The sequence below is a fragment of the Serinus canaria genome, chromosome 1A (assembly GCF_022539315.1).
Source record: "Serinus canaria isolate serCan28SL12 chromosome 1A, serCan2020, whole genome shotgun sequence".
Classification (NCBI taxonomy): domain Eukaryota; kingdom Metazoa; phylum Chordata; class Aves; order Passeriformes; family Fringillidae; genus Serinus; species Serinus canaria.
In genome coordinates this window covers 44,111,941-44,139,751 of record NC_066314.1, presented here as the reverse complement: position 1 = coordinate 44,139,751, position 27,811 = coordinate 44,111,941, and the positions used below count along the sequence as shown (strand labels likewise).

At 36.7% G+C, this 27,811-nt stretch overlaps 1 protein-coding gene across 2 annotated transcripts in view; it reads left to right on the top strand.

Annotated features, from left to right (window-relative positions):
• CDK17 (cyclin dependent kinase 17) overlaps positions 1 to 27,811 on the top strand; it is a 91,457-nt gene that overhangs the window by 54,384 nt on the left and 9,262 nt on the right. For both annotated transcript variants that reach the window (XM_018910085.3, XM_009086648.4), the window contains 6 exons: positions 2,024 to 2,157; positions 18,867 to 18,992; positions 23,018 to 23,074; positions 25,070 to 25,184; positions 25,732 to 25,826; positions 26,465 to 26,527. In XM_018910085.3, the coding sequence (XP_018765630.1) occupies positions 2,024 to 2,157; positions 18,867 to 18,992; positions 23,018 to 23,074; positions 25,070 to 25,184; positions 25,732 to 25,826; positions 26,465 to 26,527 (590 nt within the window). The remainder of the gene's footprint in view (positions 1 to 2,023; positions 2,158 to 18,866; positions 18,993 to 23,017; positions 23,075 to 25,069; positions 25,185 to 25,731; positions 25,827 to 26,464; positions 26,528 to 27,811) is intronic.

Here is a 27,811-nt window from a genome sequence, read left to right as displayed (position 1 = left end):
TATTTTAAAAGAGGGTTTTTATTAAAGAAACTATATGCTGAGTGTGCTATTATACCAGATACAACAGTGCTGGCATAACAGCTTTGCTGCAAGTAGTGTTTTCAGTAATGCTTTTATATTAATAAAATTAATTTTCCACAGTTTTTTAGGGATTTTTAAAAAGATAGCTGTCAAGTCACTACAGAGAAGACATTTCTTAGAGACTTAGCAAAAAAGAGTCACTTTTTTTTTCTGCTTAGCTTTAAAACTGGCTGATCTTTAGGACCCACTTTTGGAAACTGTTTTCCTGTGGTTCAAATTGCCATGCTTTTAGAAGCACTGATAAGTATTTAGCTTGCTTGAAATCAGAAGATTGCTCATTATATAAGGAGTGCAGGTTAATTTTTTTTTTCTTTTTTTTTTAATTTAGTCCAAATCTGAGCATGACTTGCAGGGAAAATTCTGATTCAGTGTGGATTTTTAATAGAAAGCCAATCTAAATCTGCATCACTGCAGGAAAATTTGCTTTGTACATGAGATGCATGCTTTGTTTGTATTTAATTACAATATTCTGAGTTAAAATGTGTTGCTAATAACTTACAAATTAATCTTTCTTTTTATATCCATTCTGTTTTCCATAAAAGGAAATTGTTTGTACTGAGGAAGAATTTGTTCCTTTGAAATGTGCATGATTCTGTGTGAGCCAAGCTAGACAAATATTTTAGAAGATGTGCAGATAATGAAACATAGCCCTAATGGTGCTTTTTTTCCCCAGAAAATGAAATTTTCTTGCTTGTTGATGGTGGTAGAACTTGCAGCTTCTCTTTTTGTTTTTGGGGGCTTTTTTAATTTGCTGTACTGCTTTGCAAATGTTAAATACTTCCAGTTGTGTTGGTGGTAAGGCTGAATTGATCTCTGTGTCTTTAGCTAATACTGTAATTTTTCAGGGTTAGAGTTCTGGGATTTTTGGTTGTTCCTCAGGTTCTTTTACACCTTGTATAAGATAATGATTTCTAACAAGGATCAGGAGACAGCAGTTAAAGCACGTACTTTATATGTATAGGTATTTAATTTCTGGAGCAATTTTGGAGTTCAGGTATTTTGAAGTTGATGATGGAGCATTACTCATAGTGAATTACTTGTATGACCACTTTCCCATGTGTCCTTTTGCAAATCATTTGGCTCTTAATGCTGTAATGACACTGCCTTGACTTTCTTCACTACAGTGTTTGTCTCCAAAGTCGGAAAAATCCTTTGGTTCTTAAAAGCAATGTATATATGTACGTGTACATACAATATGCATAAGCTTTTATGTGCAGGAATCTTAAGGATTGTGCAAAAATTAACAATTTCCGTTGTCATGAAGGTCCAGCATCACATAACTCAAGCAGTTAGGTAAATTCCTCCGTAAGGTCACAAATTTCACTTAATGGCTCTTAACAGTCAAGTCTTCTACTGAATGCACTTGTATGTTGTGGACCTTGATATAGACAGTTATAATATATGCCCTGACTTCACACATGGATGCCAGGGGATTTTCTGTTTGAAACTTCTGTATTTGCCATTTCTGAAAATACTACTATACCTCTTGGCAGGACTTTAAAGCTTTCTGAAGATACATTTAGGTTACCAGCATTAGGGTAATCTGATTTGACAATGTTAATTATTCTCAGCAACATTGTATATACAAGAGCAGCTAAAAGAGAAGGGGTACTGAGGGATTTTAGGTACGGAAGCTGGCAGGGGGATTTGGCTTTTTGGAATTACAACTGGGATTGGAATGTCTGTCTTTCATTTTGGAAAATGGAGTTTTGCTGCAGTTCAAGTAAGTTTGCATAGAATTCTTGTAAAGTAATCCTGTTCGTTTTGTGGTTATTACTGAGTCATAAAAAGTATGTATCAAGACTGCCATGGCTGTGATGAGTCTTTGACTCTGCTGTGTAACTCAGTGCACAGTAAGGATTCAGTTCTTTTCCATCTGTACAAAAGAGCTATTTGAGGCATTGCTGTTTAACTGTTTTCAATTATTTGGATTATTTTTAAGATATTGTTCATGAAAATTTGAAAATGGGGTCAGATGGGGAAAGTGACCAAGCTTCTGGAACGTCATCTGATGAAGTTCAGTCTCCCACAGGAGTTTGTCTCAGAAACCGGATACACCGACGAATCTCAATGGAGGTAATTCACTTTTCATATGAGGGTCATTTCAATTGACAAGAGAGTTGGGGGTTGCTTTAATTATTTGTTGTAACTGGTTGTCTTTTCAATTAACTTTAACCAACCATTCTTCCATATATTTCATGCAGAGAGCATTATTTTCACACTATTTAAATTTGTCTCCATTTGTCACACAGAACGATGGTTATCCTGCACTGTTTATGAGCTGTTAATTTTGAAAACCTAAATATGTTTTGAAACCTGAATTTTTGGGAGGAATTTCTGAAGTGCAGCATTTGAATAGCTTTTTGTTGCATTGTGTGCAAGCCCCTGAATGTATTCAAGAAGATACATGGTTTAGACATTTTTACTTAGCACTGTTTTTCTAGTCTTTGCAAAAGTAATGGTACAGCAGCAGCGATGGTCTTGACTGCTTCAGCCTTTTCCTCTCTTCCTGTTTTTTTTCATGAACGGAACTTTACAGGATGGTAAACAAAAGGAGGAAAAGTACCTTATGAATAACTGTGCACATAATTTCCTTTATTTATTGGTCTCATTATGAATACTAGCCACCCTTGTGCTTGCTTTGTTGTCATTTCCCTTGGTGAACTAAAACAGAACACTTCCCTTTTTCTAGAGTGTATAAAAGTTGCATTTATAATGATGTCTTTGTTACAGAAGCATGTAGAATTTTGTAGTTGCTCTTTTTAATATACAATAGCAATAAGCATAGCTGCAAGATTTTGAATCTTCATTCAAGGTTCATATCAAATACTGGATTGAGAAACTGATTTGGATAAGTTACAGTAGAGTGTCCATGCCAAAAAATTTTTATTTGTCAGGCGTTATGTTACACTTGGAATTCCAAGGCTTCAAACATATAGTGAAAACATGATTTTAAAAATGTGTGAATTAGTTGTATTAGTTATTTAAATAGTTTCTTGCACCTGGGAAGTTTTGTATTCAAATTCTTAAATTTCTGTATTATTTGATCTAAGACGTTTGTTGTTCTGGCTTTGCTTGCTGAAGTTTACTTGGGAAAACAAAGGTGGGTTTTACTGGTTTAAGCAGGATACTTAAATTAGGGAAAAAAGTCATTGTGAAAACCTGCTTATTAGAATGTATGCTGGAGAAACTAAAAATCGAGGAAATTACTTAAAAGGATTATATACTTTTTGTTCATTGTCTGTTCCTTCTCCATTTTGAAATGCATATTTAGAACAGGAAAGAAAAAGAGAAATTAATGATTCATAATGAAATTAACAAACTGAAATGGAAATCCATCAAGTCTTCTTGCATTCAAGAACTCCAAAAGAAATTAGTAAAGATCTCGGGAATAGTAAAAGTCAGGAAATTCCTGTGTAATTTTTCAGAAGGTTTTTTTTTTTTTTTTCAAATAAGAGCATCTTTTCATTTGCCTCTTCAATTTTAAAACAATTCTAATATTACTGTTTAAGAGGCTTTGGAAAGCTTTTAAGTTTTGTTTATGCAATGCTAATTTTCTCACTTTCCTCCAAATTCCAAATACTTGCTTCTGACTGTTGAAATTAGCATTATTTCTTCATTGGCTTGCTCAGTCAACAAGAGAACAAACGGTTTTTTGGCATCTATTAATGTATATTCTGTGAGAATTGTAATGTTGCCCTCAAATCACCATAGTATTTATGACTGTTCCTGTAAGATTCTATGCTGATGTGTGCAAACAGTCTCAGTTCTGAATTTTAAGAATAAGAGATGGTTTTGGTTGACTTTGGATTGCTTTTTAGAAGTACTTGGCAGATTAGGTTGGACTTGTACCTGTTTGTGCATTCCAGCGGGAGTAAAATGCAACAATCTCATAGCTTTGGTTAAAATACCTTTCTAATGATAATCTTTTCAGTCAACTTTCTCATTTCCTAAGTAAAAAGGCTTTAAGTGATTACATTTTCTGCCTGTATTTTCCTCCTTCTCTTTATCCCATGGGTCATTCTCTGTCAGTTTTGACAGATGGGTAGAAATCTCAGATTCTAATTCTCTAATAATTTCTGTGAAAAAAACTTTCATTGGGAGACATTGCTAATGTATCCACTGCTAGTTAAAAACCACAAAATCCATATATGAGTTCAGTTGCAAGGTGTAAATCCACAGAAGACCCAGTTTTACTCATTTTGCTCCTTGTGGAATTGGATCAGTTGCTTCCTTGACCTTTGGGGGAACCAAAGCAAGGCTTCTTTCCTCTTGTAAAGAGTTGTGCCTTATGCTTTGTGGGATTTGTGCTGTGGAGCTGGCTGATTCAGTAGTAGCAATGTGATTACATAAAGAAAAAGAAGCAATCTGTGTTGTGAAGTAGGTTTCTATTATTTCAGTTTTATTTTGGTGGCTGGGGGCGATCTGTTGTCTCTAGACATTGGTTAGCCTTTATAGGCATTTAGGATGTTATAGCTGTATGCTGTACATTACAGGTTGGAGTAAATTAGTACATGTACATTAGTACATTAGTGACAGAATGTTTTTGCTGTAGTCTGCTGAAGTCATTAGCCCCAGCTGAAATCCATTGTAGAAGGTGTTTGATTAAACATACACAGTTGGATAGTGTGATACAGCAATATTCCTTGTTCCTCCTCACTAAGATTAATGTGCCTGTCGTGCTATGGCTGTGTCATTTCTTGTGTTTAGTTTCACCAATGTTTGCTGTATTTATAGTGGTTTTGTACATAATTTCTTGGTTATATATGTTTGGCTCTTTCTGCTGAATTGACAGAAGTCCTAATTCGTTTTGAAGGTAGCTAATCAGGTGAAGTTGAAACAACTTGACACATCCTTTTTAGTTACAGTTTTGTATATATAACCAAATTTTTTATCCTCAGCTTGAACTTCCTCTAGAATTCTGAAAATTAGCAACTCAACCAGGTTTTATTAAAAGCTTGCTAAAAAAAATCATACTGTACTCAAAGAGCTAATTCGCAAAAAAAAAAAAAAAAAGGCAAAAAAATTATTATTCCTGATACATTTTGTCAATTAGAATACACATTCTGATTTTTAGTGCCCATCCCCACTGCACTGCTCATCCTAAATATTGCACAGCCACAAATAAAATGTTTTCAAAGAGCAGACATATTCTCTGCTGCAGAATAAATGAAAGATTCTGTTGGGAAGTAAAACTTGATCTTTCCAAAATTCTCATTTAGAGAGATACAAAATACTGGAGAGAGAAATTAAGAACATGTTTGTTAAGCAGAATCTCCATAGTAATTGAAAGTGGAAATTTCATAACCTTAAATTGTCCTGCTTTAGATAGGAAGTCATCATACTGCAATGCAACCTAAGTATGAAACATTTTGAATATTAACTGGTGATAGTGCAATGAGAAAAACCGTGCTCTGCTGTGAAAAGTCTGCTGGGGTGAAAACTTCCCATGCACAGTAGCAGCTGTGGAAGTACCAGCTTTCAGTCTGGTGTATCCACCCCCCATTCCCCCATCAGTTATAATTTAGGCCAGCATGACAGGGAGGTGATAATGTGGTGGCTTCTGAATTCTACAAAGCTGCAGTTGTGGTTCGAGATTGGTTTTTTTTTTTAATGATTGTTCTTTGTTATCATGTGCTTAGAAGACAAAGAGAAAATACCAGAGTCTCATTGTGTTGCCTAGATAAAGTTTATTTTGCTTATAATCCACAGGCTACAAATTGTTGGTAAAGCAGCTGCTTTTTCTTTTTCTTTCTCCTTCCTGCCACTCGTTCAGGCAGGAACCATGCTGACAGTAGGTGTGAGCATCTATTGTGTGAAGAGTTTGGCTTCAAACAGCTATTAGGTTTTAATTAAAATGTCTTCTACTTAATTTCTGGAGCAAAATATGTATGATTATGTACTAAGTCAGTAAAATTATTTATCAAACAAAATCGATGGAATAATTTTTTGAAGTGTCAGTGATACAGCTTAAGAATTTCTACACGTATATATCTATCTTAAGTGCAGGTGTTTTCATCAAGTGGTGAGAAACATTTCTCCAGATCATGGAACTATAGCTTAAAGCATTTTCAGTTTGATTTTGCTAGAAAAGAAATAATGCATTAATATAAATAAAGAAGTAATGCATTAATATAAATTCATGTTATAAGTTGTAAGTGTTCACTGGGGGCCCTGTGCCCATGCAGTGGACAGTGAGTGCATCATTAAGAGCTGTGGTGGATAAAAAATAAGGAAAAACAGTCTGTGCAAATTGAAACATCTGTTTCCTTTTCCCAGAAGTCCAAGGTCTGTTAGCTGTCTTAGCATGTGAACTGGCGGAGGGCCATAACCCACTGTTCACCAGCCTGTTTCCCAGATATTTTATCCTGAGAAGCAGTTCTTATCCATCTGACTGTCACATTAGTGACAGAAGTGTGTTCCAGATCAGACTGCTCCTACCACACTGCGATAGGGGATCATTCTCCCCTGAGAGGATTAGCTGCACGGTTAGTACTTGTAACTGAACAGAAGGAAATACGAAGGCTACAAATTGCTGCTGTGGGCAGGTGTGTGTTGTGATGGTCACCTTCCAAAAGTAAGAATATAGATGAAAAATAAGGTTTTTTTGAACTTCCCTGTTTACCAGGGTATAACTGCTTAGGGGGTCTTGACACACAGCCTGAGTAACTCAACATGCTGTTGGTCCACCTAGGCAAGCGTACCTTCTCCTAAGAAAAATACACAAAATTAATTGATATTTCAGCTGATAAAACTGTTAAGAATTTGATCATAGGCTTCAGATTAGAATGTGGTTTGTAGGTTCTCATTCTCATGTGCAAATAAGGCACTCTCAGCTCCAGTTCAATTGTTTAAATGCTTGAAATGCTCCAGTTCAATTGTTTAAAAGCTTGAACAGCAGGCTGGGTGCAATACTGACCCAGGCTTTTGGTCACGGGCAGTACAGTATTTTCTTCTGCCATTAGTTTTGGAAGGAGGAAGCCGCTTTATCCAAGATAGCCTGAGCATTCAGCCCTAGGTATCTTGCCATCCAGGTGGCTTCCTTGTATACCAAGCAGGCATTACTACTTGTGGCCTCCTCTGAGCAAAGTTTCTTCCTTCCCACTTCCTTCCCCTCTTTGGCAGCTGCAGAACTGTCTGTGCCATATTTACTGGGTTTTGTCCAACTTGCTTCTCTCTGATTCCTGAGAAAGCAATAGCTTTTCTTCTGATTGTCACTTCTATGAATCTAAGCACATGATCACCTACCAGAAGATTTCAGTACTAGACAGAAAAAAAAAATGTAGCTGAATACAATCAAGACTTCTTTTGATTTTCAGTGGTCACTGCACTACCTCTATTCAGTCATGCTTGCATTGTTTTTCTCAACTTTTTTCAAGGTTACACTAGAAAATGCATTACCCCTTTTATAAACTCCCACTTTCACATTTCCATGACCCTTGGTGATTTCAGAAGCTCCCTTCTAAAAACCCAAGTGAATATTCTAAATTACTAGTGTGGTTTTGATTAAGCTGATGGACCTCCTTTGATTGGCAGACTCATTTCTGCTGCAGAACACTGTCACTACAGCAAGTAAAAGAATTTCAGCTTAGGTAACAGATGACTTCAACATGCCTTTTACTAGGCTTTTTAAAAGGTAACTGCCTTTGTTATCAGCAGTTAGCACTTTTTTGCCCTTCTGTTGAGAACCTTTGTCATTCTGGTGCTAAAGTTCTTGTGTTCCACTTATAAATACTCCTTTAGAAAAGTTACTGCGTTAGGCAATGTTCTTTCTATAACGATGGAATTTATGCTTTTTTGGTTTTGTGTTTTGCTGTCCTGGATTCCATTTAGGAGTAGTCTAGTATTACATTGGATGTCTTCAGTCATCTATAAAACACATCTCTTATAATCACAGAAATGCATCAAATGAAAAGTCAGTAATGGGGTGCAGTTTCATACTCTGTACTCCAGCCACACTTTAGTCCAGGAAGGTCAGATTTCCCATTTTCTTATTCAAGATGTTGGTTTGTTTTTAATTAGCCACTTTTTTCATGGGACTTACCTTTTGGTACTTAAAGCGTTGTTAATAATGTAAATGCTAGTATTAGTAATTAATATTACACAGAACTGTTTTAAAGATCTAAGTTTGTGTTTTTGCAGTGGTGTGTTCTGTTTCTCTTTTTTCTTCCTCTTGGCCTTGTTTTTCTTACAAGCTGGTAACCTACAATACCTTTTTTCCTTTCAGGGCAGTTTCTCTTGTTACTATATTACAGAAACTGATGAAAACATACAGAAATCCATGTTTAGAAATCAGGAAGGTGTAGTAGTAACTGAGGCAGAGCTTGCTTTATTATCTTCTGTTCCTGCCCAGCACCTCCTGCTGAGTCACCCAGCCATAGACCCTGAATTTGAGCAGGGTTTATATTGAGGCTAATGCTATGGACTGGTATCTTGATAGGTGGCAATTTAGAAGGCAAACAAAATCAGATATGATATCTTCATAGTTGTTATTATTTTTAACATTCTTCCCTATATTCTCTAAGTTCACTTTGTGACAAGCTTTCTGATGCAATAAAATAATAACCAAAACAAACAAACAAAAAATAAAACCAAACCAAAACCAAAGCAAAAAACCAACCAAAAAAAAAAAAAAAACAGAAGAAGAATTTTCAAGTGTTTCTGGTATAATCTGTCACAAATTTCATGTGTATTTATATACTTGCTGGAAGGAAAGTTAATGTCTCACATTTGATTTTCATTTCTCCTTTCTCATATTTTTCAAAACTGGTTTTCTGACACATGTATTTGTTTTGTTTGGTTTCATTGGATGTGAATAGAAGCTTCTGGAATGCAGTTTGTGAGCACTGTATTTGTGCTGCAGAGTTTAAAGCTTTCTCTTTAAAACTAATGGGAGAGATGAAGTAAATAAAATAATAGCCTGTGCTTTTTTTTTTTAAATGTATGAAAGAGCAGGTTTTTTCAGCTAGTTGGTAGCCTAACCAGCATATCCATGAAAATAAAATTCTCACTAAAAGTATTTTGAAAAAGAAAGTGTTCAGAATTCATATTTTTGCCTGCTTAAATAAACCTATTGGCCTGTAATTCTAATTATGTGCCTTCAAAAATACTAATTGTTGCAAATACTACTGAAAAGATGCTTAGCACATTTCCTAAGTTTTTCATGGTGCTAAAGTAAATAAAAACAAAGATATCTGCTTGCAATACTTGTTTCTATGTTTTTAATTTTTATATTATTCATATTTATTTAATATGCTAATTTGAGAGCCATAGCTACCGTAGGTAATGGCAATAACATTCTTCAACTACTGGCAGTAAAGTCTTTGCTTTGTTGATTGATGAGAGTAGATGTGTTTGGAAAATGTGACATCTAGTCCCAAAGCAGAGATTTAACCCTAGAATTTGAAATATTGATATTTCACAGATGAGGCTTGGCTCCTTGTCTTTGCCTGGCATGTCAAAATCCAATCTGACAGGCTGTGTTTATGTTGGACAGGAGGCAGAGAACATGCATTGTCTGTGGTCAGTGGTATTTCTTCTGAGTCTGAACTGGCCTGTGGGCTCAGTCACATGATAAAGTCCTTGAAAGTGCTTTCTGTACTCATTTAGCATATTTGAAAAAAACCTTTTGATTTAATTGATTAATGAATTCCATAGTATTTAGGGTCAATTCTGTCCCAAATGTTTAAAAAGCCCCTTGATTCAGTACTCAGATGCTTTCTTAAGTTGTTCTGCATTTCAGCAGACTTGCTGAAAACCAGCACAGATTTGTGGTGTGAGATCTAGCAGTGATCCTTTATAGATTGTATTTTCATTATTGTTGCTAACAGAAGAGGTTCTTTGATGACCCTTTCCTCACATTTAGCAGAAAAGTAGTTGAAAAATTGTGATTTCATGTTTTCAGTAAAATTGTAACAATAACAACATTCAAGTATAAAGGAAAAATTTAATATTCGGATATAAATCATGCTGCTAACACAGAAAAAATTCACTTTATGCATCATAATGAAATAATAGCTAAATCTGTCAATTGTGTGGGGGAATGATGGCTTTATATACATATAAGGAAGACCAGTATAGATAACTCATCCCAGCTGTTAAAATAGTCTTTGGTTACACTAATTGAAGCCTATTTATAAAGGTATTAAAACAGTGTGCTGCAAGGATGCTATAGGTTTCTTTTGGTGCATGTGCATGCTGGTGTTTTTCTTAGAGACCTTGAAGGTCTACAGAGCTGTAACCAAATAATACAAATAATAATTTTTTACAAATATGTTCTCTGGTTTAGGGTTGGTTTTTTGTTTTTTTTTTTTTTTTTTTTTTGTATTTATTTTTGCCTCTAGCAGTCTTGTTGTATGTTATAATTCTGTAGAGGATCCAGTTGGTTTCAGCTGTGCTAACTGTCATTTGACAAAAATGCACTGAAATTTGATAACACAACCTTCAGAAAAAAACTCCACATGGTATCTGGTACTAAAATGATACAGTAAGTACATGCTTAAAAGTTGTGTATTAGAATGTTTAAATTCTTACTGGCACCTAATGTCTTAAAATTAATTTGTTTGCTTTGTGTATCATGAGGTAGCACATAGTACACATTCTTTGTTAAAATATACAAGGAAAGAATAGTGTAAAAATTTGGTTGGTTTTGGAGGTTCTTCTACAGTAAGCATGTAATGAAGCTGAATTGTGTTGCACAGAGGGTTATATGATGCAGTATTTTTGATGTCATTAAGCATTCTCCAGTGAACAAAAGCACAATGAGTTACTAGTGAACAGCCCATGGTTGCAGCTGAGATGTCTCACTGGTGCTCCCTAAAGCTGGTGAGAAGGCCAGTTCAGACCCATGCTTACACAGGGGCATTTTCATTTGATCCATGGTGGATTGTTTGGGTCGTCAGGCTGATGTCTGTAGACTTAGAAGAACAATTCTCTTTTCTTTGTGAGGCTGTAGCAGAATTTCATGGACGGAATTTAGCAGAATCAACTCTTAAAAGATAAACTAAAATTTAAGGGAGAGGTGACCATCAAGTTGTCTGCTGCCATATAGTAAGTGCATACCTTAAGTAATGGTTGTTCTGGAAATGTAGCTCACCAATAAACAGAATTGCCAGAGCAATAAGAATTATAAGGTGTGTAATGATGTCGCTTGGCAGCATAGTTTGTGTCATCCACTGACATCTTCCTACTCCCCTTGGCTCCTAACCTTGTATCAGTGGATTAATAGTTCCTTTGGAAGGACTATTTATGAGACTTTCTTACACCTAGCCCTTTCTACAAAAGCTGTGGAAACATCTCGCCACGGGCTGTGAAATACTGGCTTTGGAGATACTCAGCTGTTGGGTTTGCTAAATGAAACATTCAGTAAGAGTGAACTGAGGCTGATGTTTATCAGGGTTTTCCCTTCAAGTTTTTCTGACAAATCTTCCTTCTCTTGCTGCAGTTGCAGTTGTGAGTGTGGTAGCAGTCTGAAGTGGCCTATCAGTTCAAAGATTAGCAGCACTAGTAGTCAAGTAGGTACAAGAGAGACTTAATGTTGGAGCAAGAAAGGAACACTCTGCAAATTGGCACATTTGTTACAGGTTAAAAATAAAAGTAGTCTGGTTTTCGTTTTTGATTTTTGTAGTGTAGTTTAAATAGGAATTGGAAGACCTCAACAAAGCCTTCCCTGGGGCAGGTTTCTGGTTTTGTATTTTTTGTGTTTAATGATGTTTTTTCTGTTTCATCATAAATATTAGTGTTTATTTTCTAGATGTGCTATGTAAGTCAAAGACAGAATGACTTGACAGAAGACAGACAAACTTCACATAAAAAAATCTGAATGTTTCAAGTTGCTTCTTTTTAGAGCAGTTTAAATATGTAGAGTTCAAACATTGTCTATCCCAAGTTAGAATCAGCTTTATAAACTTCAGTGAAATTAGCTGAAGTGTGCAGTGCATCTTGGCCAAAAAAAAGGTGAATTAACGAAATCCATAAGTTTTTTTGTTATGATACCTGATTTAAAGTGGAAAATGTTAACAGTGTTCTTTCCACAAATAAAAATAGGTTTATTTTTTTGACAGGGCTGAAGAGGAGTGAAAATTACCTTTTAGTCAGGAATGAGGCTTTCTGAAAAGTGTCACAGTGTGACACTGTGTAGTATTAAATAAGTCAAGTCAGGCAGTTATAAAAGGGAATAGGTGGTAAGTTTGTATTATGGAAATAGGAGAAAAGGATAGGTAGCTAGGGAAAAGGTTGACAGAGGTGAAAAACAGAATGTGGTAACAAAATTCTAGTATTAAAGCCTTGTGAATGATTTACTATGAGTGGCAAGTGAAGAAGCTGGTGTTTGCAATAGTATTTTAGGCCATCCAGAAGAGGACCAGAGGTAATAAAAAAAAAAGTTAGGATTTTTGGAATTTACTTATATGTGTGAAAAACAGGCCAAGTTTCGGGGCAAGGTTGTATTTTGTTTGTTTGTTTGTTTTTATTTAGAAGACATGTTTGTTTACATTAAATGTCAAATTCCTCAGCTCACAGAACCTGCAGAATTTAAGTTGGAATTCCTGCCTCCTTTTCTTCTGCCCAAGTGTACGTAGTCACTGGTAGACAGAACTTCCACATCAAGTGACAGCAGCACAGTTGGATGTCAGCCAGATGAAAGAAAAGCCTGGACAAAGTGTAGCTCTTCTTTGCTGTAGCTGGCATTAGAAATAGATGACAAAGATAAACACAAGTTAGGGTCGTTTATCTCCACAGAAAACAAAGTAGTGTCATTGTCACACGTGCTTACATGTTTATCTGCCATGAAGCAGAGGAGGACAAATGTGAAACTCATTTCATACAAATTATAAAAATAAATGCATTTCTCTGCCAGTAATACCAGGAGTAAAGCAAAACTGAGAATAAGCATTGCATATGAGGGTTGAAAATGTGTTTTTAAATTGTAGAAGGAGGAGGAAAATGCCTCAAGCATTCCAGTTCCCTTAACGAATCAAATGGTGGCTGAATATGTTCTCCAGAGTATAATCTGGAAGTGGATCAAAAAATAGCTCATTAAATAACATACAGTTAACTGTAGGCATTTGATCATTTACAGTACCACATTTATTGAATATTGATATATTTTCTTGCAAGTTGACCCTAAAGCTAAGTATAAAAGAATTAACTAGAAAATGCTATGGATTGACAAAAGCTTTTTTCATAAATTCGACCTCATTTGAAAAATAAATCTTAAGTGAAATACAAGAAAATAATATTGTTTCAAATCTCTAAAAGATTATTTGTTTTACTTGTAGTACTTTGTTGCCCCTAAAAGCTAAGATTTTGCATTCCAGTAAACCCTTGTTTCTTAAGAGTTACAAGGAATATACCTAGATTCTCCCTCTTAGAGTTGAGGGTCTTTGTACACCACTTACAGATCTGTTATGTTTAAAAAAGGATATATAAAATAACATAGGGAGTTGCTCTAATTTACTACCTTCAAAAAATTTAGAATATTTATGAAGGTTTGCAAAATTAGTGTTTAAAAAGGACATTTAGCTTGTACATTGTAGTGCTGAGAGTCTCAAAAAGCAGAGGGAAAATTCAGTCCTGCCATTAATTTTACATGTTTCCTTATGACTTCTTTAAACAGCATTGTAACAAGATATTTTATACCTTGATTTAAGTTTTTTTAGTTTTTTTCTTTCTATGGGAAGTGCTGGCAGGTTATTATATTCAGTTGGTCATTGAAATAAGTGTGAACAAAGTCCTCTGTCCAGAAAGTCTCTCATTGCTTCATGGAATTCCACAGAGATTTAAGACAATTAGAAATTCTTTAAAATCTGTTTCCTACTGTTGCTGGCCCTCCAGCCTGGTGTCACACCAGAAGAGCAGCAAGCCATGTGGTTTAGAAGAGCAGGTTTTGCTGCTGGTGAAGCAGCCATAGCAGGGTTGCAGTGGGGTGGCTGCAGGAGCAGAGAGGGAGCAGAGATGGCGATTGCATGGGATGGGCAGGTCCAGGCTTCCTGCACCAAGGCCAGACTTGCTCTAAAGGCTGCTCAGCAGCACCAGGGAAACAGGTTGCTTCCCCTGGGCTTGACAGCTGACTCAGCTGGCCAAAGGGCTGTTCTGTGCCATCTGGCATGGCACTCAGCAGTAAAAGCTGGGGCAGGAGGGAGGAAGGAGGACATTTGTGCCTATGGCATTTGTCTTGCACTTCTTGAGCCACATGCATGCTAAGCCCAGCTTTCCGGGAAGCCGTTGGACACCTGCGTGCTGAGAGGAAGCTGTGAATCAGTTCCTTTTCCCATTCTGCTGGGGCACACAGCTTTTGCTTTCCCTGTTAAACTGCTGTTACCTGCACCCCCAAGTCTCCCCACCATCCTTCAGTCGTCTCTGCATTTTGTGGGAGCAGAAGGTGAGCACTCCGCTGGGTGAAGACTTGACTGTTCACCAGGGTCTCCCACAGCGGGACAACAAATGTCCTGCTGCCATCAGATGGCCAGGCAGCCTGAGTGTGAGCAGACTGCCTGGTCTTGAGCAGTTAAATTGGTAGGTGTATGGTAGGTTCTTGCTTTACTTTTAACTTTATCTCAGTTAAATTAACTGGGTTTTTCAACTGTGTCAGACTGATGTAATTTTAGTTTCCAGTTTTTCTATTTAGCCACTAGGAAATGTTCTGCTTATTCCTCATGCACATCTAATGAATCCCCTTTCATGTTACTGTATAGCATTTAATTACAATTGCTTGCTTTTCCCAAGAGGTGGTTGCTTCAATTATTGCAAAAACTGGGAGAAATTAAGGTGGTACATACAAATACTACATAATAATTTCCTTCTTTCAGGTATTTGGGTTTGTAGTCTAAATTACTTTCTTCCATTTTGTATATTTTAGAGAGTTAGGTAAAGGAAAATTGTAATGCAAAGACGACTTATTATATATAATTCTGTAATCTTTCAAATATTGGTGTCACGAAAGGTAGATAGCAATTTTATTGTATGGTTTTAAAAAGGAAGTCTTGGCTTGGTTGACATTCTAACATAGCCAAATAGGCATGAGTTCTGGAAGTATTGTAGTGTAAATCATTAGGGGGAAAAATCTATAAACTACCTACTGTAGTTTCCATGAAATCATTATGGTTTTCTCACAGAAAAGAACCTTTCTTCAGCTCAAGAAAGTTAAGGAGAATAGATACTGTTTTGATTTGATTTATAACATGGCAAAAATTTAGGCTTTCAGCCCTTAATACTCTTTTTTTTTTTCCTGAGGGGAGAAAAAGAGCAATTGCTGTCATGTATTGTCTACTACATTACAAATGTAGGGAAAGAAATGTTGCTAAAATCAGGTATTCTAATTCTAAAAAAAAGTCTCCTTTTCTCTTCAGGTATGGGGTGTTGTGATCAGGGTTTTTTTAAAGAAAGACATTGCAGGGGATTTGCATTGAGGTGAGGGTTGCATGGAGATGAGGGTTGTTGTTTTATGTAAAAGTGGATTACTGTTTTTGGAGGGGTTATCCAAACTGGAATGGATTTTGGCCTTTGCAGCAGGAATTACTTAGATTCAGACTGTACTCCCTACTGTGGAGCACCAAATGGAAGCATACAGCTGAAGGTCTTGGTCTATAACTGAGGCTGTCACATGAATTTCTGAAGTAAAGTCATGGGGCCTGTTGCAAAAATGGCAGAGGCAGAGGTTTTGAGAATGGAGGAAAAGGAATTCTGTAATAGAATTACATCTACTTCGCATTATCATATTTGTGTCTTGTTTCTGTGATAGCTGGGCTTCAAAGTAAGGGATTGATTCTTTGCAGCTGTGTAGAATCTTAGACTTGCTTTGTTTCCCTTGCACTCCATGTGAAAAGGTGTGTTCAGTGATGGCAGGCACAGTGCACACTTGATAGCACAGTTTTCAAATAGTCACTGCAGCCCTAAAGGCTGCCTTCTTCCTATATACCCATCAATTTTGTATGCTTGGGAATGCTTCTTGGAGGCTGTGGAGGTGGGTTTGAAGCACCACTTCAGCTGTGGCAGCCATGAGTGCTGTGAGGGGAGAGACTGTGCACATGGAGAGCTTTAGGGTACAATCAGGTCAGTATTTGAGGCCTGTGAGTTGAGGTCCATAACTTCAATATCCCTGTAAGCATTTTCTGTAAAAATCCCTATAAATACACCTGTAAACAAGCACAGTGGGACAGTCAGAGCACTGCAAGAGGTTTCTGTGCCACAAGAGTTAATAGGTAAGAGTAGGAAAAAGCTATTTTGTCACAGAGTTTATAGGATAGTGGTCCATCTGTTGTGTTCAGGAAGTTATTGATATTTTCTTTTGCTCTATTGCTATTTGTGAAATTGTTCTTGAGCCATCAGAAAAAAAGCAAAAACCCACTATGTTGGCCCAGTGCTGATGTGAGATTACATTAGGAAGGTGAGGTAGAGACTGATGCTGATCTTTTTCCTGTCATCCCTGTCTTGTTCCAGCAGTTTTGTGGTTTTACTCTGCAATGAGATGTCAAAGCTGCTTTAAGTCAACATGGCACGCCTTCCTTTGTGCTCAGCTGTTGTGAACAGCTACCAGAATTTTCTGAAGAATGCAATAAATTATAGGATGAATTTTATTTTTTTTTTCCATGATCTGAAATCCTCTTCAGTGGGAGAGAGGCATTAGCAGAACCTGGCGAAAAGAAGGAAAATACTGTAGTGGAAAATACTGTTTTACTCTAGGGAATACTTGCAGGTCCTGTTACAATATGTTGGTTCTACCACTCTCCCAAAAACCACACAGGCAGTTTTACAATTGCCAGTGTTTTAAAAAATTTAAAATATGCAAGTTGAAAATGAGTTAATAAACTAGAAAGTATGCCAGAACAGAGCTATACCTTCTGTTTTCTTTTAATTTAATTTCATAATGTTGGTCAAAGCTGCCATTCTGTGAACAGCACTTTTTTTTGTTTAAAGACAGTTTTATAATTTTGAGGTAGATAAAAAATTGACACTGATTTTTCCAGTTGTGCAAAGAAGCTCATGTTGGGCAGCAAAGCAGAAGCTAACAAGCTTTGTGCTCTGTACCTAAGGAGGTATGAGAAGCAAAAGGAGAACAGGAGGATCAGCTGCCAGAAATAAGAGCTTTGCTGGCCTCTGTCCAAAAATTTCTGCCTGTATGGGGTGGCCATAGTGAATAGCATATGTAAATCATCCAGGGGGATGTATATTAACACTTCAGTCCTACCTGAGATTCAACTAATTCCCAAATTACATAGGTTTTTCAAAGTCTATCTCTTTAACTGGTATTTTCTGCTTAGCTTTTGCTCCAGGTATGTGTACAGATCATGTATATACACGGTTCAAATACATTCTCATCACTGAAAGCTTAGCAAGTTGTTCACCAAGATCTCAAGTCTTGAAAAGTCTGAAGATCCAGTTCTTTGTCAGCCTAAGCCAATTTGGCTGCCGGCTTCCCGGGCTTGCCCTGCTGTGCCTCCCTTGCCCTGCGTTCGGGCTGTGAGCTTGTCTGACCTTACACTGAACCTGTTTGGAGCACAAAGCTGGCAGGAAGCTATGCACTTTGCCTGAGACTTTCTTGATTATTTAGCATGCTGAAATAGTTCAAAGCTGCTGCAGACATGAGTAGAAGCACATGGTCAAGCCTGAGGGGAATCGAACAGGGATGTAGCTGCCAACATTTGGGTTAGCTCAGGATGCCCAGCTGGAGGTGATAGGTGAGACAGAAAAGAGTAGCTTCAATAAGGGTTTAGTGCCCTCAGGTCAGTATTGATTAAATCTCAGGACTGCCAGCAGGAATACAGTTACCTCTTGTGCTGGAGAAAAGTGTGAAAACAGTGGTGCTTCCAGAGATGTCCTCAGCTTCAGGGTAGAATCTCTGGGGGCAGATTGTGCACTTTGATGTTGAGCATGACTTGCTTTACTTGAATAAACTACCTACACTGAAAAACAATTCCTGCTGTTTCAGAAATGCCTTCCCATTTTTAGTGAGTCTGGCTGTGATTCCTTTTATCTCGTGAGAGGGTGACTGGCCATTGTGAGACAATATTTAATATTTTTGTTTCTTGGCATGTTTGAGATTAAAGCCAAACTGAAAATGAAAACAATAAGAATGTGCAGAAACAAATCTTCTTTCCACCCTCCCATTTGGTAAAAAATGAAGTGATTTTGTTTCCCTCTTGTCTTAGAAATGATGTATGCTGTTGTTGTTGTTGTTGAAAAAATTTACTGTGGTAAAACTAAATCTGATGCAGAGAAAATGGCTTTCATGTAATGCATTTTCATTTTTGAAAGATCCTGTAGCAAAGACTTACAAATAAAAGCAATGTAGTAATATTTGTATTCGTTGGTTCTAATAATGGTGTGATTCTATTTTGTGAGACTGGAAAAAATAGACTAAGTTTGTAGCTTTTTGTAGTCAATACAAAGAGAGGGTGATATATTTTGAATTATGGAAATCTCTTTTTATACTAAAGTAACTGCTGTATGAAAAGAAATGTATCCACAAGTCTCTGAATTCTCAGTTTCTGGTATTCCAGGTCTCTATAAGGATTCGAGTGAACTCAATGCATTTACTCACAATGTAGTCATTTGCATTTTAATATTTCATTCCTCTTCTCCAAGTAACAAATTTGCATAAGTTTTAACCTGTTATATAAGCAAGTTGAGGTATTTTAAGAAGAGAATATGCTTTTAAAACCATTTTTGTGAGATTATTTTTCATTGTGTAAATATTTCAGTTTATATGGTTACACAGCCGATGTTAGATGTTTTAGGAGATTCTGAATTTGACTTGTCCCTTCTCTTTCTCCCATTATTTGCTGCAGGATTTGAACAAGCGCTTGTCGCTGCCCGCTGACATCAGGATACCCGATGGCTACCTGGAGAAGCTGCAGATCAACAGCCCGCCCTTTGACCAGCCAATGAGTCGGCGTTCCCGTCGAGCATCCCTAGTAAGTGTGACATACCTGCCCTCCTAACCAACCTCTCAGGTCTTCAGAATCCATTGAACACACAGGCCAGTATTCCATAGGTGTATTTCAGCTTCATTTCCACTTGGGCTTTTTATTCCTGAACATCAGCATGTACTTGTCAAAATCCTATAAAGAACTTCACGCTTCGTATCATTTTTCTTCTGCTAACTTGGTGCTCTCATATTTCTCAGTGATGGTCTTGACCTATTGAAGTCAGTAGCTAAACTAAACTCCCAAAGTACATACTTAAATCCTTCTCCTTTTTAGAGCAGGGATGATCTGTTTGAGCAAATAGGCTACACAGTCTTAGGTCAAGGCTGGGTCCCCTCGTGATTTGATAGGAAGGCCCTAAAGCAGCATTATATGAAGGCAGGTCCTCCTCACTGCTCTTTTTCTATTTGATAACAATTTTTTTCTCAGAATTGCTGTGGAGAAAACAGTGGGTGTTTTATGTGTTTTTTTTGTTTTCTTTTTTAAAGCACATGTTATTTCCTGAAAGAATGAAGGAATAAATTCACATATACCTTTTTGGATTATTGGTTACTTTAAAAAATAAGTCTTTTCCTTAAAGATGACAGAATGAGTATTCCTATTCTATAATTAGAGTATAAGTGCTAGAAAACTGGGATATTTGTACATATAAATCATGCACATCTCTGGAATAATAAAAAACATTATTGTCTTATTTTTAAAAAAATTGATATGTTTCAGTCATAGTTTCAGCTATCAGTGTTCTTTAGTGTTGAGGTCTAAAGGAATTGCTAGACTGTTACTGACATCCTGAGTAAATTCATTGGTGAGAAATTTGTCGCAGAAAAATTCTGAATAGAATTATGAGGTGCACATTGTTGTTTTCTTGATTTAATTACTTATTTACTGAAAAATAAATAGGAAAGTACAAATAGTGAAATAGGTTTATTGACTGTAAAATACCTTTATTTTATTCATGATGAATAAAATGAAGGTATTTTATTTTATTTATATTTATATATAAATAAAATAAAATAAAGGTATTTATTTATATTTTAATATAAATAATATAAAACAATGCTTTGTTATAGACCTTTATTTATATTATATAAATAAAGGTCTATAACAAAGCATTGTTTAAGTATTTTTACCCTGAAAGAAAACAATTATTGTGTTGGCCTAATAAAGCTCTGATCTGCATGCCACATTTTGCAAATACAATATTATAAGAAAAATAAAATATTTAAGTGAATCTCTGGAAGTAATGGTAATGTGTCAGGCTTAAATACTTGTGCCAGAATTTTGTAGCTCATTCACCACTTAGTTGCTGCTGTAGCATGGAACTGAGGAACAGATTTTCCCAGACCTCTCTTCAGATGCTGGCAAAATACCTTTTCAGTAGAACCTTGCCAGTGGAGTTAAGTATTTGGGATTTGGGGGAATTTTTTCTGTAAATCTGAATTCCCTTGCTCATTTAATGGTGACCCCTGAGAGCAATTGAGGTTCTCTCCTCTTTACCTCTGAGAAGACTGACAGAAAAACAGTGCCCTCTAATGAATGTGGTGTGTGCTTGGAATCAGCTTCCCATCACACAAGGTTGTTTTGTTTCACCTTTTAAAATGCTTTCATTTTTAAAGGGCTTTAAAGTCCAAAATGTAACCTGCCAGCACTGCTTGGTATGCAGGCATGTATTTGCTATGATTTCAAACTAAGCTTTCAAAAAAAGAAGGCCAAGGACTCACTGTTCTTAAATTGTTATTGCCTGCTAGCAGACTTTTACTTACAATAGATTAGTATTGTGCTCTGCTTCAAAGGCATGTCTCTTTTCAAGTCTTAATACGAATCAAAGGGAAAAGACTGTCAAAAGTACCAGGTGAGAACTTGTTATACTTTAGCTTTGGTTTTTTTTTTTTAAATACAAGCAAAAAATTAGTTTTTGCAGTAATTCCATTTTGTGTATACGTGTACAGTATTGTATGTACAGTCACTAGAAGTAAAAAACCATAAAACTGTGCATCAGTGTTTCTCTGTAAGGCAAGATAGATGCATATTGCAGAAAAAGATGAAACAGTTCAAAAATTATTTTGAAATAAAAAAGAAATTTATCTTAGTTTGAGGAATTTAAAACTTACTTTTTCTTAGGAGTGACAAGGAACCAAGATGTGATCAAAAATTTAAGCACATTTTAAAGCAGATCTTGAAGAATACCTGTCTTCTGTATGTAGGAAATATTGTGGGGTTTTTTTGTATTAAACAGATACTAAGTTTATGAGTCTTAATGAAAAACACTGAGGTTTCTTAGAAATCTGGCTATTAAATTCCAGACTGTTGGGTGGTAGCAAGACCAATGGCTATGAGTTCTTCTTTAGCTTCTCCAATAAACTAAGCAGCCTGTCTTTTTACTTTTAACCCCATCTAATGCTTCATGATGTGTTTGTTTAACTAGGTCAAAATGCACTTTGGAAATGAAATATTTATTTCTATAACATTGCACCTATATCAGTGGTATGTTTAAAATCTCACTGGAGCTACAAGGGTAACAAATATCAACTTTGCTTGTATTTTAGGTAACAGGTTTGTCTTTGACAAGCTCCTAAATGTGTGTGATGCTGAAGTCTCCTTGTACAGTTCTAAAACATTTCAGTTCTAACAGTAGTTTAATAAAGCAGGATTGCTCTAAATGTTAATGTAATTATACACCCACTTTTTTCCCCTAGATATATGAAATATGTTTGCAGGCAAGATCTTACCCTTAGTTCAGAGGTATTTTCTTACAAGTGTTCTGGAAACTTAAGTATTAATCAAACTTTTCTTCCCTTCATATTATATTGCTGTCAAATCTTAATACAGTCAGCAGTATTTATGTTACCTTGTGTTACCATGAAACAGTAGAAAATTTAAAAATCCATCCGATTTTTAGGAGCAGATCAGCGTGTGACATGTGGATCTAGGTGCTGAAGACAGTTTAGGGTCAAAGGATTGTTCCTTGGAAAGAAATAGCCAGTGAAGAGCTATGTTTGGAAATGAAAGGAGGGGTGGTGCTGGGGAGAAAACCTGGCTCTTTTGTTGCTATGAGTTCAGTTGTCAGTAAAGCATGACCCCGTGAAACCTTTAAGTTTGGGGGTTTCACAGGGTACAGGCTATATGTGTTCTGTAAATTGCTTCAAGAATTCACGTTTACATGTTTACTTTAAGCATTCAGGACTGCAGGAACAATAGGAAGCTTTGGTGTAATTCACAGTAGTCTTAGAAGAAAATAATTGAGAGAGAGATAACCGTGTTGTATCAGATTAGCAGTGGATTTGAACAGGAAAAGAGTAATGATCTTACAGTGTTCAGAAGTAAATGTGTTACATAGGCAGGCACACCCTTCTGGCTTGCATTGAAGAGCTAAGTTGGTGACAAAAAAGGAGAAGATGAATAAATAGATCCAAGTAAAATACACAGAGATTTGGAGTTAAGAGGTATGAATTGCGAATTGCTGCGACAAAGCTGAAGCTTGCTGAGGAATGATGCTTAGGGATTTTCTTGCTAAAGTTTCAGTCCAAAAGGCATTGAGAATTCAGAATGCAAGAGGAAGCTTGGAGGTAAGATCTTGAACATAGCAGACAAATAAGATTACTTTGAAAAAAGCAACAGCATATGGTTATGCTGAGCTAGAGAAAGGATAGACCAGTTTGAGATTACTTCCATGCTTTAAGCTGTAACAACCTCAGTAGTAGTAATCAGATCAGAAGAGTGGAGAAAACCTAAGTAGGAGGTAGGTTAAAGTGAGATTTTGGTCTAAGTGTAACTCAGCTCACAAGCCCTGCAGGATACACAGTAGACTGGCCAACAGGCTAAGCACTGGGCTTGGATGCTGGGATGCATTTATATCAAAATATGCTAATTTGTTTTTAAAATACCAGAATTGTCCAGTGTTAGTCAAGTATTGTCAGGTAATTTTCTGAAATGAAGTTTAGCTTGTTCACTAAATGATGTACAAATGAAGTGTTTGGTTTTAGTGATCAATATGCCATTTCTTTTCATTGCAGTCAGAAATTGGATTTGGAAAAATGGAAACCTATATCAAGTTAGAAAAGCTTGGAGAGGTATGTATAGCTTTCTTTTGGAATGATGACAATGTCCTAAGTAAAATTTTGTGTAAGTTTACCAGAAATTTTCCATATCCCTGAAAATACCTGTTGAATTTACTTTTTCAGTAAACCAAACATATTCAACATGTGTAACAATGTCACAACTGCACAAATGTTTATGCATAAATAATAAGAAAAAAATCAAAACAAAAAAAAACCCCAACCAACAACAACAAAAAAAAAGGCAGGAAAACTGTCAGAGCTGTGGAAGAGCAAGACTACATTAGCAAATGTGCTGTGACCTTCTGGCTTTTTTTTCAGATAGTCAAAATCATTCTGTTGATGGTAACACTATGTTTTTGATGATAACCCTAAGTCTGGTGTCCTCTTGCCATGACTTAGGTGTTGGAATGTTCATGAAGGATTAGAGACCAGTGCTAGGAAGGTGCAGGCAATACCTGTGTGCATTTTCTGGTAAAGAAGCCTTCACAGCTGAGCTGGGCAGCCAGCCAGGTGCTGCCAAGGAAAGTACATAATACTTGGTGGGGCAGCAGCTTTCCCCCTCCAGTCACCCTCTAACTTCCAGAGAAACAGTCCAGTTCAGGAGGGGCCAAGTGTCATTCCTGTCCATTTTGATTGAGGTTGACCAACGGAATCAAAAATGGACAAGGAGCACTGAAATGGGATGCAGTGAACATTGCGGAAAGAAGCAGGGCCGGTCAGCATCTCTGCTGGGAATATTGCAGTCAGTCCTCCATTTAAAACATTTTAATTTCCTGTAATCAAATCTGAGCCTGCCTGATGCAACTTGAAGCCTATTCCTATTGTCCTATCACTTGTTACCTGGGAGAAGAGGCTGACACCCACGTGGCTGTAAACTCCTTTCAGGCTTTGGTAGAGAGCAGCAAGATCCCCTTGAACTTCCTTTTGTTCAGGCTAAATGCCCCCAGCTGCCTCAGCTTCTCCTCACAGGGCTTGTGCTCCAGACCCTTCACCAGCTCCATTTCCTTTCTCGGCACACTCCAGCACCTCAGTGTCCTTCTTGCAGTGAGGGGCCCAGAACTGGGCACAGGATTCATTTGAGGTGTCACCTCACAAGTACTGAGTACAGTCACTTCCCTGGCCCTGCTGGCCACTCTGTTGCTGACACAGGCCATGGTGCCATTGGCCTTTTTGGCCACCGGGGCAGATGCTGGCTCATGTTCAGCTGCTGTCAGCCAGTGCCCCCAGATCCTTTTCTTTGGATCATCTTCCCAGTTACTTCCCCAAGCCCACAGCACTGCTTGGGGTTACTGTGACCCAGGTGCAAAACAGTACTCAGTCTTGTTAAACCTCATAAACTTGTCATCAGCCCATGGATCCAACCTGTCCAGATCCTCTGCAGAGTCTTGCAGTACTGTAGTGATCTAGGGCAGTTTCTGTACCTTTGTTGCTTTTTCATGGCATTTGCAGGGATTGGTTTTCCCTACTGTATTATCAGAATTTTTTGTCTTAATTTAATATGCCTCTAGAATTTTTTATCTCTTACTGTCTAAAAATATATAATGAAGACAAGAAGCTATCCAAAGGAGTTACATATTTTCTTTGAGGCTGTGGAAGAGTATGCCTGCAGCCTTTGGAAGCATAACTGCAGCCTAGTGTAGAGATACCCGAGCTAGGTATCTGTAGTCAGATAGAGACTTTGAGGAGTGTAAATGATCTCAGCAGTGAACTTAGTGACCTTAATGCTACCTGATCTAACTTCTTTGGTAGCTCTTTGGTATTTAGGTTTCCATCCAATTTTCAGAGCTGTTAGGCATAAACGTCCCTTGTGGCTTCTGTGAGTTTAGTCCTGTGCTTAAAAGAATACTTCTCTACTTTTACGTGTGTCAAAAAAATACAATGTAAAAACTATTCATATCCAAAATGAAATCTATTAGATCCTCCAACAGAAGTTAATATTTTCTTATTTACCTAATGTTTTGATAAAGGAACAACTTGTAAAATTTCCCTTCTTTTTCCATTTTATAGGGTACTTATGCCACAGTTTATAAGGGGAGAAGTAAATTGACAGAGAATCTGGTAGCTCTGAAAGAAATCCGCCTAGAACACGAGGAGGGAGCACCATGCACAGCCATAAGAGAAGGTGGTAACTTTCTTTTTTTAAGTCTTAGAATTTCAGATACTTCTGGATTTTTTTTTTTTTGACCAAAGCACCATCAGTACTTGGAAATACATAGGCTACATGGGACATTAGTAAAATTGCTGTTAATATTGATGAGGAAAATTATAGTCCAGACATATTCAGAGTTTTGTTTCAGATTTATTTGCTTTATTGTGATCTCAAATTTAATTGTGATTGTGATTTCAAATGCAGTATTATAAGTGGATGATTAAATACAGAATTAGACTGCTGTTAGTGAGTAACTTCCAGAAACTCAGAATACATTTTACAGAATTACTTCTGTCTGAAATGTATAGTTTAAGAAACACAAGCTTGTTACTCAAGTGTGTGTTTGTTTTTTTAATTAAATACTTTTTTTATTAACTTGATCTATATGAGTTTTATGTTCTTAAAAAAAGCTTTTTAATTAAAAAACCCCAGATATCTTATGTGGATGAACTTAACTAGAAATTGCATTTATTCCTCATGTGTTTTGCACTTACTTTGTTATTCCTGTTCTGCCTTGCAGTGTCATTATTAAAAGATCTGAAACATGCAAATATTGTTACGTTACATGATATTGTGCACACAGACAAGTCTCTGACTCTTGTTTTTGAATACCTGGTGAGTGCTTCAACAATTAATGAGCTATATATTTGATTTATTGTTTCTAAGAAACAGAAACACAACAAAATTCTGTACTCCTTTTAAAATACTAGGATTATTTGAGTTTGCTCCTGCATTTACAGTCGTTCAGCTAAAATGAGAAGGGTGTATTCAGTTCTTAAATGGCTGTAAATTAGTAAACACTGTTGTGATCATTTCAGAGTTTTATTGGTAGCAGATACTGGTGGTCTGCCTGATCAAACTGTCTGCTTCCCCAAAATCATTATTGTAAAACATGGTAATCACAGTATGGTTCCAGTGATATTTTACTATTCCTATGATATTTTTCTGTTGTGACATAGCTGACTTTCAGTGTAATTGGAGAATATACCAATTCTGTAAAATACTGTGCCTCACATAGATGGAGGAGAAGGCAGTGGCATATAATGTTGCCTGAGACAATACAGCTTGCTGGGAAAAGGATATTTCTGTCCTCAGGAAAACCATGGGTATTTGTGTCCAGGGGTTTTTATAATTTAGTGTCTTCTGCAGAAATCTCTTTTTTTGGTGAATCATTTCAGTTCAAACAATAAGTAATATTCCTGGGATTTGTTGCACACAATTTTTACTCAACCATGATGATGGTGTTTTGATAGGACAAGGACCTGAAGCAGTACATGGATGACTGTGGCAACATCATGAGTATGCACAATGTAAAGGTGAGTGTTTTTAGTGACAGTGGCCACCTTCCAGCTTTCTCCTAAGAATTTCAGAGAACTTTATAATCAGGAGCTATATGGTTTAGTCTCTTTAAAAATAAAAAAAAAGAAACTTAACTTCCTTTTTGGCCTGACTTAGCTACATTTGACGTCAGATGGTGTCTTTGTTTTTTTAAGTGCTTAAAACATTGAAAAGAGGAGATGATATAAATTCATGTGTTTTCATTCTCTTTGAAGTTACATATCTAAAATTTAAAAATTCCTAAAAAATAATACATTCATAACTCTTTTCACTTCTTGTCCTTCCATTATTTTATACTCATTTACTAAGTCTGTAGTTTGATATATCCTCAGATTTATATATGGACACTGAGGAAAATGTGACCTCAATCATGAATGTGGTTTTGGGTGGCACTGCCTACCACACAAGTAAGAAATCAAAAATATGTATTTAAGAATGAGTAATTTTCATCTTTCCATTAGTAAGAAAATGGAAAAAATTTCCATAGGGCCTAATTTGCTTTTTCTTCCAGTTATGGTTGTGGCCAGGTCAAGTGACTCAGTCTCCAATCTGACCTGCTGAAACTAAGTCAGGGTCAGGTGCTACTTCTCTTGGTTTTTATTGGAAAACTGTCAGAACTCTTAGTGTTCTTTAATACTTAGGGCTTTAGAAACAAGCTTCCAAACAGAGTACAGTACTGTCATGAAATGAGTGATTTGGCACACACTGATTTCTGTTTGGTGAGCTTTCCCTTAGATTCTGTTGCCTCATTACTGTCAGTATCTCCAGGGAAAGACATCTGCCCATAACCTGCTCTGTTGCTTCCTCTGAGAGCCTGCAAAGGGAAATTCTTTCATTTGTTTCTACTTCAGAGACAACCAAAAATCATAATTATGCTTGTGTTTTTAATTATCTGCAAGTTAATAAGCAGTGCTTTAAGCTTAAAAAAATAAGGGAAAGCTGTAAGTGGGAACCTGACTCTTCTTATAAGTGCAGTTAGTGAACAAGCCAGAATCTGCTTGTGGTAAGCTGAGCTAAGCAGAGGAATTGTTTTTCCTTGTTTGCCTATGGTTTAAGCTATGCTCAGAGAGCAAATTTATATGGTCAGTACCTTTGGCACTGGGAAACCAGAACAGCTGTGGTAGCTGTAGGTGCTTACCTTATAATAACTGTGGGGGTTTGAGTCATCATTAACATTTGAGAGACCTCCCTGACATCACTTCCTCACATTCCTTGGCTAATTTTAGGTTTTTTGTATTTTGACAAACTGAAGGTGTGTGTGA